Source organism: Drosophila rhopaloa, unplaced genomic scaffold, assembly GCF_018152115.1.
Source record: "Drosophila rhopaloa isolate 14029-0021.01 unplaced genomic scaffold, ASM1815211v1 contig_163, whole genome shotgun sequence".
Classification (NCBI taxonomy): Eukaryota; Metazoa; Arthropoda; class Insecta; order Diptera; family Drosophilidae; genus Drosophila; species Drosophila rhopaloa.
Genome location: NW_025335043.1, coordinates 3,721,163 through 3,734,357, shown reverse-complemented (window position 1 = coordinate 3,734,357; position 13,195 = coordinate 3,721,163). Strand labels below are relative to the sequence as shown.

The 13,195-nt window shown below is 41.9% G+C and overlaps 1 protein-coding gene across 1 annotated transcript; it reads right to left on the bottom strand.

Annotated features, from left to right (window-relative positions):
- Positions 1–7,051: 7,051 nt before the first annotated feature.
- Positions 7,052–12,093, bottom strand: LOC108041777 (zinc finger protein sens). The gene is made up of 4 exons (XM_017119803.2): positions 11,690–12,093; positions 9,990–11,035; positions 7,979–8,129; positions 7,052–7,762 (listed from the first exon to the last, which is right to left on the bottom strand). Exons 1-4 carry the CDS (start codon positions 11,859–11,861, stop codon positions 7,530–7,532), a joined length of 1,602 nt encoding a protein of 533 aa, XP_016975292.2. The 5' UTR covers positions 11,862–12,093; the 3' UTR covers positions 7,052–7,529.
- Positions 12,094–13,195: the final 1,102 nt, after the last annotated feature.

Genomic DNA, 13,195 nt, shown 5'->3' with positions numbered 1-13,195 from the left:
AATATGTTTATACCGTTCTATGATGTTCTTCATATACTAAGTCTTCGTTTTTATTTTATTATTTTTAACTTTTATAATAAATTTACTTACTATGAAATCAAATAGAACTCTGCATTATATGGTAAAAAACCCCAAGTTACTCACAAGCAACGTTAATATCAAAAAGGTTTAAAAAGACTGTATAATTGCTAAATATATATTTAGAAAATAAATGTTATTTTCAATAAGTCCTTGGACTCCTATTAATATATTCTTAATATAGTAAATTTTGTTATAGCACAAAGCATTTTATTTAGTTTTATGTTGAAAACTTTATTTTATTTGGCCTTAAAGAGATTTTGTATTTGGAGTGGAAGTTCCTAAAAAGGATTTCATCACGCTAACATGTCACCAAGGGATATATACATAAGGCCTGGGTGTGTTCCTTTCGGATCTGTCCCTTCCGCAAGTGTCCCTACCTGCTGTCATTATCCTTTCTCCTGATCGTCGAACTCTGGGCTAGTTCATTCAACTTCAACCTGCTGCTCTCTAATGATCCTCTGCTGGGTTTTGGCCAAGTTCAATGCCTCTTTTCTGCTGCTGCTATCTCTATCGGCTAATTATGCGTTCGCCAGCATGTCGGGCAATGGAAATGGACCCCCAAAAGTCCAAGAGTCCAAAGCTGACATCAAATTAAACAACGAAAAGTGACAGGAGTGCAACTGTGAAAGTGCAACGGCCAAAGGAGCGGACTACAAACGAAACCACCGACCACCGACCAACAATCGAAAACTGAACTCGAACTTTGAGAAATTAGTGTGACAAGCACACGATTTCCACCTGTAGAACTGGCCAAAACCCGTAACTGTTCTTTGCCAAAATGCAGTTAGGACCGATTGCAACCCCTGGCGACGTGTTCTTTATTCGCGCAGATCGCATAGACAAAAGGTCATTGTCGTCCTTTCCCAGAGGGGGATCCACTCAACTCGATCCACTGGGCGAGGGTTCAACAAACTGCTTTTATCAAAAAACTGTTGCACTTTCAAATAAACTAAGCTAATGTGCCAGAGGGGAAAAGTCGGCAGAACCCCAAGCTGAGCGAAAATCCTCGTGCAAAAAACGAAGGAGGTGCTCGTTTCTACAAATTGGAATTGTAAATACTCTTTTAAAAAGATTTAAAACTTTTGATTAAGTAAATAAAATACAAAATATTATATCGTATTATGTATTCGATTTTCTAACAAATGTATAATATCTACAAATATTTTATTTGCATATTAAAAAGTTACATAAATATTATTGATTTATTTTAATTAAATCATTCATATTAGAGACTTTCAGGGGTAAAAAAATTTCGACTATAATCAATAATCAAATATCTTTACTTATATAAAAAGTTTGTTTCTTTATATATATTATTCTAATTAACTGGTCAATAAACGTTTTTTATTTTTTTAAGTAAGGATTGGTGACCATGGAAATTATTTTTAAAAATTTATTATCACTGCAGCAAACAATTTAGTTATATGAACATACAAGTTTCCGCATTTCTGTCGCGATGCAAGCCTAATCACATAACAAATGCAACCCTTTGGAAGAACCATCTAAAAGCCGTTCAGCAGAGGTCCTGGATGCGTGGCATGTGGCTTGTGCCACAAACGAGCCGCAGGATCGAACCAGGAACCAGGATCGGAATCGGGATCGGGTTCGGGATTGGGACTGGGAACTTTTGAGCCGGGGTGACCCCAAAGGCACCGATCGAGCGAGCGACCAATCAAGCAGCGGACCCTCGTGCCAGAGCTTCTCCTCGAAGAAGCCCTCGGTTGGCTCGTGTCATCTGTTGAATTATAAAATATGGCAAGGAATTAATTTGGCCAGCCCTTCTGCTGGCCGACAGAATCTGGCACAGCAGCAGTAGGAGAAGGACCAAATGCGGCAGCAGGATAACGATCCGAACCGATCCACGCCGATCCGAATCATCTACCGCTATGCGAGGTGCTCTCCTCTTATCTGCCGAGCACCTGTCGTCCAGTTCGAATCCAAACTCGAATTCGAATCCCGGTCCTGCTACCAAACAAAACGAAAGGTGCGCTTAAATTCTTATAATGACTTGGCTGGCTCGCGTTTTCAACCTGCTGATCTGATCCCTGATCCCTTTCCCTCTCCCTCGCACCCTCACCCTTAAGTATTGTTGCATCTTCAGCCGCAATTTGTTGCCCATTGTGTGTGTGTGTGTGTCTGCCTCCGTCTGCTGCCGCCTCAAAATCTGTCTATAATCTGTGTTTTTCGGGTCCAAAGGAGAAAACACCTTGAGATCGGTGTCTTCCCTCGACTTTGCACCTTTTCTCACAAAATCCGTACCAATTTTGTGTTTAGATTTTGTCATTTTAATTGCTGGGGCTTGACTTTGCCTTTTGTTTTGGCCCTCGTTTTCGCAACCCTTTTTTCTAAGCCTTGCGGATTGGTCATCGTTCTACCCATTCTTTGTTTTTGCCAATTAAGCTCTGCGAATAGATTTCACGAGGGGTTGATTTGCATATCTGACTTGGATTTGTCCTCTGCACTCAAATCGAAACAGCTTAAGATTTTCAAGGGGGGTTGGCGACTAATCTGCAACTTGTAGACTAGTCGTTGACACGGCACTCTGTTGGCTTCCGATTTGGCCAGCGAACTTGGACAAAGTAATGCAGAAGTCAGGCTCTTGGCCAAGTCTTAATAAAAACGGCCAATGGCCAATGCAATCTCAACTTGGGGAGGAGATATTTTTTAGTGAAAACAGTTCCACATTGTTCTTGAAAATATTTATATATGAGCTTAAGTTTATCATTTAAAAGACAATATATTAGTCGTTAACAGCAAAGGTATTGAGTAAAAAAAGTAGAAATTTCTTTCTAAGTTATCCATTTATAGGTTGAGCTTTTTATCTTATTTATTGGAAAAACAGTTTGTAAAATTACAGATGCTGCAAAGCATATACATTTAATAAAAAACACTTTCTGACACATTTCTAAAAGGGATATCAAATTCTTACAAGTACCCGGAAGTATGAACAGCAGCATGCAGACTACAATAAGGACCTATCCCACACCTACTTCACCTATAACTAATCAAAATATAACTACTGTAAGGACTCAGAAATGACTTTACAATTGAGAGGATTTTTTAATATTTTAACGACAGCATATGCAGCGGTCACCTGTCCTTGAGTATCCATTAAAGTCGTATGAAACCCATTCCAAGACACCCCCAAGCCTTAGTCTAACAATCAATTTCGAGCAGCGTTTCCAGCCAGGTGACAATGCTCAATCAAACAAAAGTGAAGCAATCATAACTTATCAGTTTCAAAAGGGCCAAAAAGGGAAGGGACGAAGGCCTGTGGAAAATTGGGTCACTTTTGGCCTGGCCGACAAGTCGATCTTGTAATATCGATCGAGCGTGACAGGTGCAGCGGCGCACTTACGATTGTTGTTGCACCTTCGCTTGTGGATTTTAAGCGACAGCTTGTGGCTCAAAACACACTCGGTAGTGACTCCCCTGAGGGCCAAGATTAGATGCAGATCTCCAGATCTCTCCGTCTCAGCCATCTCAGCCAGCTCGTATGTTTTTTGCGGTCTGTCTGTCTGAGGGAGAGATTTTTACGACTGTTGCATCTTTTGGCTTCTGCCGTTGATGCTTCTCCACTGAGAACAAAATTAAGCAAGAGAATCTTTTATTTTCTAGTAGTCAACAAAGTAGTTTTTATTTTAAAACTATCCTTAATTTACTATTTTATATTGAATTTTGTTCTTTAGTTGAACAGTCTTATTTTATGTATATGATAGTAAGCAGGAGAAACTACTTAATATACCCAACTTTAAATAATAGAAAAGTCTGAAGAGTTTTGGTCGGAGTATATTAATTTAGAATTCAGAAACATTATATTCTATGGGTTAGTTATGTAAATCATTTCTCTAAGTTAAAAAGGAAAGCCGAGATTTTCATTTAATTGAAAAGGCACTTCATAAATATGACTTTTATTATACCATTTAGAGATTCTGGCCTATATAAATCTGATTTCCGTTAACAAAATCCTAGTAAACTGATGTTCGATCTGATTTTTTTCGTGTGCATGCTGATATTTCTGGTGTCGTGTGGCCCATGTCAACTGGTTGCAGGTCGCCGTTGTAATTTGCCTCCTGGCATATGGCATTTTTTGCCGCAAACCGGCTTTGAGCACGCGTCTCGTCTCGTCCTGGCGCAATAATTGTGCGACAGGTTCCAGGATTCCAGCGGCAGCAGCAACAGCAGGAGCTGTAGGAGCAGCAGGAGGAGCAGGAGCAGCAGGAGGAGCATCAGCGATGGCAGCAGGTGCTCAATGCCGCTGGAGGGAATCGGGAATCAGCGCCAGCCTGCTTACAACGAAAGGACATAAACATAAATGAGCCGATGTAATATTGAGCCGCTGCTCCTGCTCCTGCTCCTTCTCGAGTCCTTCCGTCTCCCTCTATCTGTGCGTTACAGGTGCCTTTTCGGCTGCATCCCCTCCGCATTTTAATTGTGAGCCGGGCTCGTCGCTTCACCTGCAACACAACTGACCTAAGACATCTTTTTTGCCCTTGCTCTTGGCCCGGCTCTTCACCTTTTCTGTTTTTTTTTCTGTTTTTTTCTGTTTTTTAGCCGCAACTATTATTTTTATTAATAGCCAAAGTCAAAAGTCACCTGCCCGGGCACCAAAAGACCCAAAGAGCTAAGGGTAGCCGGAAAACGGAACCGAAAAGCGATGCGCGGGGAGGGGAAAGGAAAGGACCCGAGAATGTTGCGGGTCCTAGGCCTCTTAAGACCTCTTCTAAGATCAATTTCCTCTTTAAATTGGAAACCCCTCACCCCCTCCACCACCACTACTGCACGGTTTTCCCATTGTTTGCGTTTTGGGGTTGCAGCTTTTCAGTCTCTTGATAGCCATACACTTTTTTGTTTCCATGGGGGCTTGGTCCGACTGTTGAATAAATTCCAAACGGCATGACAAATTATGTGGGTTCAGGTGTTATGCGGAAAAAGGGGTTAATAAACCGAGAGTCAGCGCTGCGGAGAAACTCCAGCATATGGCACATGCTACCGATCGCTGTATCTTGTCGAGTGCATTATATAGTGCGAGCTATTGGGCTATCACTTTCTTTTTTCCTTTCTGAGCCCCCTTACTTAAAGACGTTTTCTCAATGTGATGTTAAATTAAATTAAATTAAATTCGGAAATATTTTCTTTTACAATACCATTTAAGAGTATATCGGAAAACTCTTAATTAGAGACAATGTTCTAGTTTATATTGTAAACGACAAAGAAAAGTTCACCTACTTCTGAATTTTTTTCTAAATCGTTTGACATTAGCTAATTTTTGTTTTCGAAAAAATTGACCCTATGTTAGAATTAACATTGAAAAATCGTCCCTTAAGTTCCAGAAACGCATTCTCAGAAACCTTTTTAATTTGATCTGTGGGTTACCAACTATTTCTAAGATGAAACATATATATCATTTACTATTTTGAATGGACTTTAATATTTATATTAATTCATATTTTGAACCCATTTTGAATTTTTAGTCTTAACTTTTCTTCAGTATTTAAGTTTCGCAGTAAATAATATAATAATCTATATATATCTTCAAAGAGTAAACATTCTTGACGTATCTACGAACCTTCAAACTATTTCCAGAAGACTTTGAAATAGCCAATTTTTCATCTCCACTTTCGACCTTGAGATGGCGAACTCTTTGCTCAGTTGGTCCACCTGCCAACCTTATGCAAAAGTAATTTCCATAGTAAGCTGATCAGCCCCAGTTGCATCTACATTCTTTGGCTTTTGAGCCTCACTTTGTCGGCAACTGGGCGAAAAGTCCTTGAACTGCATTTTTCTTCGGCAACAATTGAACTGCATATTTCTCTCTCTCGCGGCCCTGTTTTTTGTTCAATATTTTGTCAATTTCGATCAATTTGTGGCGTGCCAAAGCGCAAAGAACAACCCGACGATCTGGTTTGGTATCGCGAAAAGTGGACCCAAGTGAAATCCTGCGGCAGAGGATCGCTGATTTCGTCGATTTCTGATTGCCACTCCGCGATGAATGGCGATAATGAGGGAAGTCGGTGATTTGTAAACTGCCAAACTTCATTTCAGACGTTTTAAAGTGCCGCAAAATGCATTCGGACATTTCGATTACCGAAAATTGCGATCAGCAGTCCTCAATGACCATTGCTCCAGTCCCCCCAACACCCGTCCTCCATCTCACCAGCCCCATTTCTCACTTTATTTCGTCAGCAATTAGTTCGAACTTCGAACACTTATTGGCGTTTTCCCCAGGGAAAGGGAGGAAGTGGGCACACGGGGGTAGTACCTGCTGTAACGCGGCGACTTACAAAGAGCATTCCCCAAATGCCACATTGGGCACAGATCAAAGATCACCGCGTCACCCGAAACAGGAGCAACTTATTCCCCATCAATTGAGTACGTGCAGGAATTTATCTATAAAATCAGGTTTACGGCCAAACCCCCAAAAAATGTTTCAAGCGCTTTGGACAATTTGTATCAAAATGTGGGTCTTCAAAGGAGGAGGCTGTGTCCTTGATGTCGTGGAATGTCTCCGTTGAACCAAGGGATTAACAAAATAATGAGATATTTACCCCACATATGGTGGACTGGTATTTGAATAAATTAACATGTCTACTCAGACAAAAAAATATCGTAAAATAAGCCTAACTTCTTTTATTTTATCTAGAAATTTTAGGTATAATAAAGTTAATGCCTTCTTTATTGATTTTATATATTTAACCCCTTACATAAATTCTTTTTCTCTGAGCTTTTATATCGTTGGATTTTATAAGATTGTCTCAAAAATCCAAAACATTTTCCCCTCTTGAAAACCTTTTATTAATTCAAATCTCTCATTCTTTTGTTCTCTTTTAGCTTTCAACTTTATTTTCCAAAAAATCATATATTCTCTTAATAAATAAATTACAATAAAAGTCATTGAGTAAATTACAAAATAAGAATAAACCAAAAATTCGCATAAATCATATAAATAAATGAGGGATGATGCCATCAATAAACTTAAATAAATTAGGAAACTAAATTTAGACAAGTGGACGCCAAGTGGTATTTCATTTGTTGTTGGTTGTTCTTTGGTACGTTTAGCTGCCAATTTTGGGTTAAGTTCAAACCGAATCAATAAGGGTTAATGCAATAAATTAGATTAGTTATTAAGCTAAGGTTTAACAGCTATAATAAGAGTCTTGTTTTTGGACAACTATATACAGGCTTACGGCAGTATCTTAGCTAATGTGGGGAGGGGGGTGGTTTGGTTTTGTTTTGAAGGGAGATATTTAACAATAGTTCTTATGCCTAGGTAAATCTTTGCGAAGGCCTAAACAAAACAAACTTTGGCTTTTATAGCAACGACTTAGACTTAGGGTCTTAGACTTCAAACTGCTCCTTCGGCTGGGTGTTTTTGTGTATGAGTGTGTCCCTCGATCCTGCTTAGCGTAATACTGGGATCTCCCGGATCAGAGATGTCCTAGCCGTGGTCAGCAGCTGCTGCTGCTCACCTCCATCTTCAGGGGCTTCAGATCCTCGAGGGCGGGCGCCTCCTCATGCCGCGATTCCCGATGCCTCCGCAGATCCACTTTCCTCTGGAAGGACTGATCGCAGAGTAGACAGCCAAAGGGCTTGTAGCCCGTGTGCTTCCTCATGTGCGTGATCAAGTTCGAGCTCTGACTGAAGGCCTTCAGGCACACCGTGCACTTGTGTGGCTTCTCGCCTGGAATCGCAGGGAAATCAATAAACACAATTAGTTAAATGCCGGTTCAAAGTTTATTAATTGTGGGGATGGCGAAAGCTTTACAGCAATTAGACAAATTGAAAGGCGATAGAGATCTGGACTCGAGGGTGGGTCCTCTGTTTGCACTACAGTCCGTCACATTTACATAGGTCTGGCTCTGATTTCCTCCCCCCAACTTCATGGAACGCAACTTACCCGTGTGTATATACGTGTGCTTCTTCATGTCCGACTTTTGGTGGAACCGCTTGCCACAATATTGGCAGGGATATGGCCGGGTATCGCTGTGGATGAGCAGATGCGTGGACAGGGTGGACGAACGCTTGAAGCTCTTGCCACATTGTTTGCACTGGAAGAAACAATTGATAGAAAAACATAGCATTAACATCACACTCAAACATTGCGAGTCACGATTTCTGAAGCTCCAGCCCAGAATACCCCATATTTGAACAGCCTGAACTCGTATTCCCAAAAAAGCAAAGAAAATCTGAAAAGAATTTGCCACACTCAATATTTAAATACATTCGCCTTGTGTGTCTGAGCTAAATTCTCAGTGGCAACATGAATTAAACTAGATTTGTGAGTGCTCAAATATTTGTTAGACAGGTGACGACAACCCCGGAGCGAGGGAAAACCCAAAGTTAGCCCACATCTAGACGATAAAAAGGCTAGCATTTTTGCATTTCGAAGTCGGGGGAGAAACAGCTAAGTAAATAGGTATCGGCCCAATGCTAAATCAATCTCAAGTGAAACACTTTCCAGAGAGCTATATTCTATACAAACAGACATATTTATTTGTGAGCGAAACACATCGACCGCGGATTGGATGGATACGGATCCACTGCCTGTAACATCTTCGGTTGTCAGATTAAATGTTTGAACAGTTTGCCAGTTGCATGTTGCAGCAAGTAACCAAACATTGACATAACACAACTCAAATCGTTCATCAGCTCGGCCTACGTGGGCGACATTTATTAAGCACAACAAAAATGGGGGGGAAAAAAAAAAATGTGAGACAATTTCTTTTTCGAAAACCCAGCTTGCTCTACTCGTATTTTGTAAATTGACACAAGTGTCTGTTTTTAAATTTCTTTCTTAGTTTTTCTTACTTTTTTTTTTATTGATTTTTATTTTAATTTTTATTTATTTTTTCTGCCTTGTTTTTTGGGATTTTCTATTTGCGCATTGCATTCGAGTGGACCATATATCCATATCCACCACATCGGCTAGACTCAGACCCAATTAGTTGCTCTATTGTTAAGCTGCGTTCGACTGCCTGAGCCATAATGTCAATTTGCTTAGCTCCGACAACGGAACGGAAGTTGGCAAAGTTCGAAAAAAAAAAGAAAAACGCAGGAGAAACCCCAAAGTCTGAGTCAGCCGGTTGGGCCTCCTACGGTGGAACAGATGTAAAGTACGAGTTACAGACACAAAAAAAAATCGAATTTATATATAAACAGCAATAAAAACTGTGCCTGCGCCTGCGCCAAAGACTCTGGCAACTGTCTTCTCTGCTTTTGGCCATATGGCACAGTCCTGAAGCCCGAAAAACCTATCGCATTTCACTGACCCTTCAAATGTGTGAAAAAGTAAGGGGAAAAAAAAAAAACAAAACAAAACAAGGACTCGCGGCTAGTGTTGATGGATATAAACGCAATATGACATCGGGGGTAGGCATAAGGGTAAGTCCTCGTCTCAAATTCCTCGGGGTCGTGTGCCCTTTTTACCTCCTCACAATCCAATATCGAAATGACAATTATGATTGTAATTTGTACATAAATCTTCCCCCCACTCCCGCTAATCAAAATTATTTGATTAACTAATTGCGTGATTTCGATGGGACTTAATTGAATTTCCATAGAGCTCGCTATCTGTTTGGATTGTAGTACCAATTTTTATGACAGTATTTGCTGTGCCACTTTTACAAATTGAAACTGGCGAAGGGAGGGGGGACGTTGAGGGGGTTCTTTGACAATTAAAACCGCCGAGGACAAAAATATGAAACAATTAACACAGGGGAATTGCCGAGGACACGCAACCTTATGCAATGAAAGTATTTGCACCTCAGAAGGATTGTGGAGCTCTATGTAGATCACACAGCCCAGCTGGACGACACGTAATAGGCCCATTAGAACTCAGAGATTTCCAAACGATTTGGCCTCAATTTTCCCCCCCCATACCACTGATATCCTGTTTTGAGTCTGCTTACCTGAAAATTCCTGCCGCTGCGCTTCTCCTCGCCTTCACCTTGGTAAGAGGACGAGGAGGAGGACCGACGCGCAACATCTGTGGCCGTCGAGTCAGGATGTTGCTGCTGATGTTGCTGATGTTGCTGCTGCTGCTGCTGATGATGCAACTGTTGCTGCTGCGGCTGTTGGTGTTGATTACGCATGTAGCCAAATTCGGCGGCTGCCACCAAACCCATGAGAGCGGCTGCCGAACGGTTATCCTGCTGCTCGTCCTTGATGCGATGATGCTGCTGCTGTGGTTGCTCGCTCTTCTGCTTCAAGTGCTGGGTGAGCAGCTCCAGGTTGTTGCCCGTGAGTCCGGCCATGAAGGCACTGCGATGGGCGTACAATTGCTGCTGGGCCACCTCGAACTCCAGATCCTGAACGGAAGTGGAGGGTGGGGCGGAGAGCGAGGAGATCGGTGATTGCAGCGAGGATATGGAAGCTGTCCTGCGCTCGTACTTGAACTTTCGCACAATGGGATCCACCTGGTGCTCCTCCTCGTCGTCCTCCATTTTCAGACCATACTGCTCCCTTCTCGCCGATCTCTCGCACATCGAGGCCGGTGACCAGATGATGTTACCCTGCGATCTCTGGCGCTGTTGTTGTGGTGTGCCCGAACTCTTCAGATTCACCGCCCTCAAAGGGGGCGGGGTCACGTTGAGAGCGGTCATCGGATGCAGTGGCTCCACGTCACTGCTGGAGCTGCTCCTGCTGCTGCTGTTGTTACTGCTGCTGTGATACTGCTCCTGGTTGGCCAGATCCGATGTGATGCGCTCCTTGGTGCTCAGGTTCAAGGGCATGTCCTCGTCCTGCTCCTGATCCTCCTGCTTGCTCAGCTGCAGTTCGTGCTCCTTTTCAGGGGTCAACGCGTAGTCCCGATCCCGCTGGCCCATCACCACAGAGGCGGGCGATTTGGGGGTCATGGGGGTTAGGGGCGTGCCCAGAGCCGTAGCCGAGGACAACAGGAATTGGGGCCACAGCAGGGCACTGGAGTAGAGCAGTGGGTTGTACAAAAAGGGAAGATCTGGGGGGGGAACACAAAAAAATGGGTTAAATTGGATAAAGGAGGCTAAGTGTGGAGAGTGTTTACCAACTCATAATTAGAGATAAAAGGAATTGTTTTTATTAAAAATATAAAAAAACAACTTGATTAGTTACTTGTTGTCTTAAACTATTTGTTTTGATTTTCAGAAGATTTAGTTATCTAAGCCTAAGTGCACTGATCTACAGCAATTCATTTTATGCACATTAGATTTTTAACACATTTGTGCGGAAAAAAGCACCATCTTAACCATTTAATATTAAATGTAAATTTAATTTATATTATTGAATTTAGACCTCGACATCTTTATTCAAAATTATTTAATCAAAACTAATCATCCTAATCTTTGGGAACTAATTTCAAAGTGGAAAAGCTAAAACAGCACACTTAATGTGGGTAGGATAAATATATTCGTTTGGATCCGAATTGGATTAAATCTAAATCAAAGACTTGCTGGGACTAGATTTTTGCTAATAAATTAAATAATCCGAATTGAATAAAATCTTAGTCAAGGATCACTTCAAAAACTTTTAGATTTGCTAGTCTCTTTAGGCTCTTTAATAGCCCCAGTTAATTTCTTCGACTAGCGATCTGATCCACTACACATCCAGGTGGATCTTTAGGTCTGGCACTCACCTCTCCCATTGATTTTCTGTGCCGCGGCGGAGGCCATCACAGTGTTGAAGGCGGACGCCCGCTGCATCCACTGTTTGTCCAGGGCTGCTCCATGGCAGCCCATCCCGATCCCCATGCCCGCTGGACTCGGCTGCTGCGAGTGCGGCGATGGCGGCGGCGATAGGTGATTCATTTCGATTTCGGTTCTTAACTTTGGCTTCTCACTTGGCTGATTTGTTTTTACTTTGTTTTTTATTTTGTTTACAATCTTTGGGTGATTTTAGTATATCTCAGTACTTTTTCACTGCACAAATCTCACTTTCTTAGCGGAGTGATCTGATCTTCGATTCGAACAAATCTTCGATGGGTTACTTTCTTGTGCGGGATTCTTAACTCACTGGAGACGAACACGTCCGTATCGCTCGGTGCTTCGCACCTGACTGAATCTTTGGTCGATGGCTCGGTTCTAAATTGAGCCAACGGTGAAGCGACTTGGCCCGAAAAAAAAGGTACAAATCGAGCTCTCTTTTTTCTGTGTTTGTATGGAGTGGTGGCAGCAAGCCGAATCAAAACGGGCCCTCTATATATTGGTGTATTCGAGTTGGCTCTTTGGTGGTGGCTCTGTAGCCCTTCCATGTGTGCGTGTGTGTGTGTGTGTTCGTGTTCGTGTTGCCAACTCTGGTTTTTCACCTTTGGCAGCAGTTGGCGGCTGTTGCAGTTGCTCCTGTTGGCCCGGGCATGTTGTAAGGGTCAAGACGCACAGTTAGGAGTCCTCTGGCGGCGCCCCCTTTCCCCTCTCATCCACCCCTCTCCCTCACACTACTGGTTTTCCTTTTCTCGGCAGCACGCGTTTCCCTACTAATTGGTATGCAGTTAAACTTTGGCGGGCGTTTTTGTTGTCCTTTTCCCGCTGCCCTGTAACAGTTACAATTGCTGCTGCTGCTGCTGTTGTTGTTGCTGTTGCTGCCACCAACTGTTGTTGGCTTGGGAATTATTAGGCTTTGGTTAAAAGGAGAGAGAGGAAGAGAGAGAAGCGAGATGGAGCCAACGATCGTCGAAGGATTTCACTACTGATCGCTGATAGAGGAAAGGACGAGGGACAAAGGACGAGGGCGGGAACCGGGCGGGGCAGCCTACAAATATTTAGGTGGATGAATCCACAGATCTAACATCTGTCGTGGCAACTCAACGTGCTAGTTCTTGACTAGGAATAATTTGTAGATACTGTTTAGATTGCATTTAGATTTAACAAAGATTAAAAATGAATTTCTAATTTTCTAAAGTTTATTTAATTCTTTTTTGAATAAACAGCTCTGAATTTAAATATACTAAAATTTTACTTTAAATAGACAAAAACTTATTCTGACACAACTTGATTATGTATACTTTCTACTATTATTTCAGTAACGTAAAAATTGTAAAGTCTAAAAACAAATAAAGCAACAAACCAGCTTTACATAAATTGTTAATAATTATTAGTCATTCAAAAATATGCTTTCGTTCTATTTTCTAGATTTAATGTTTCTG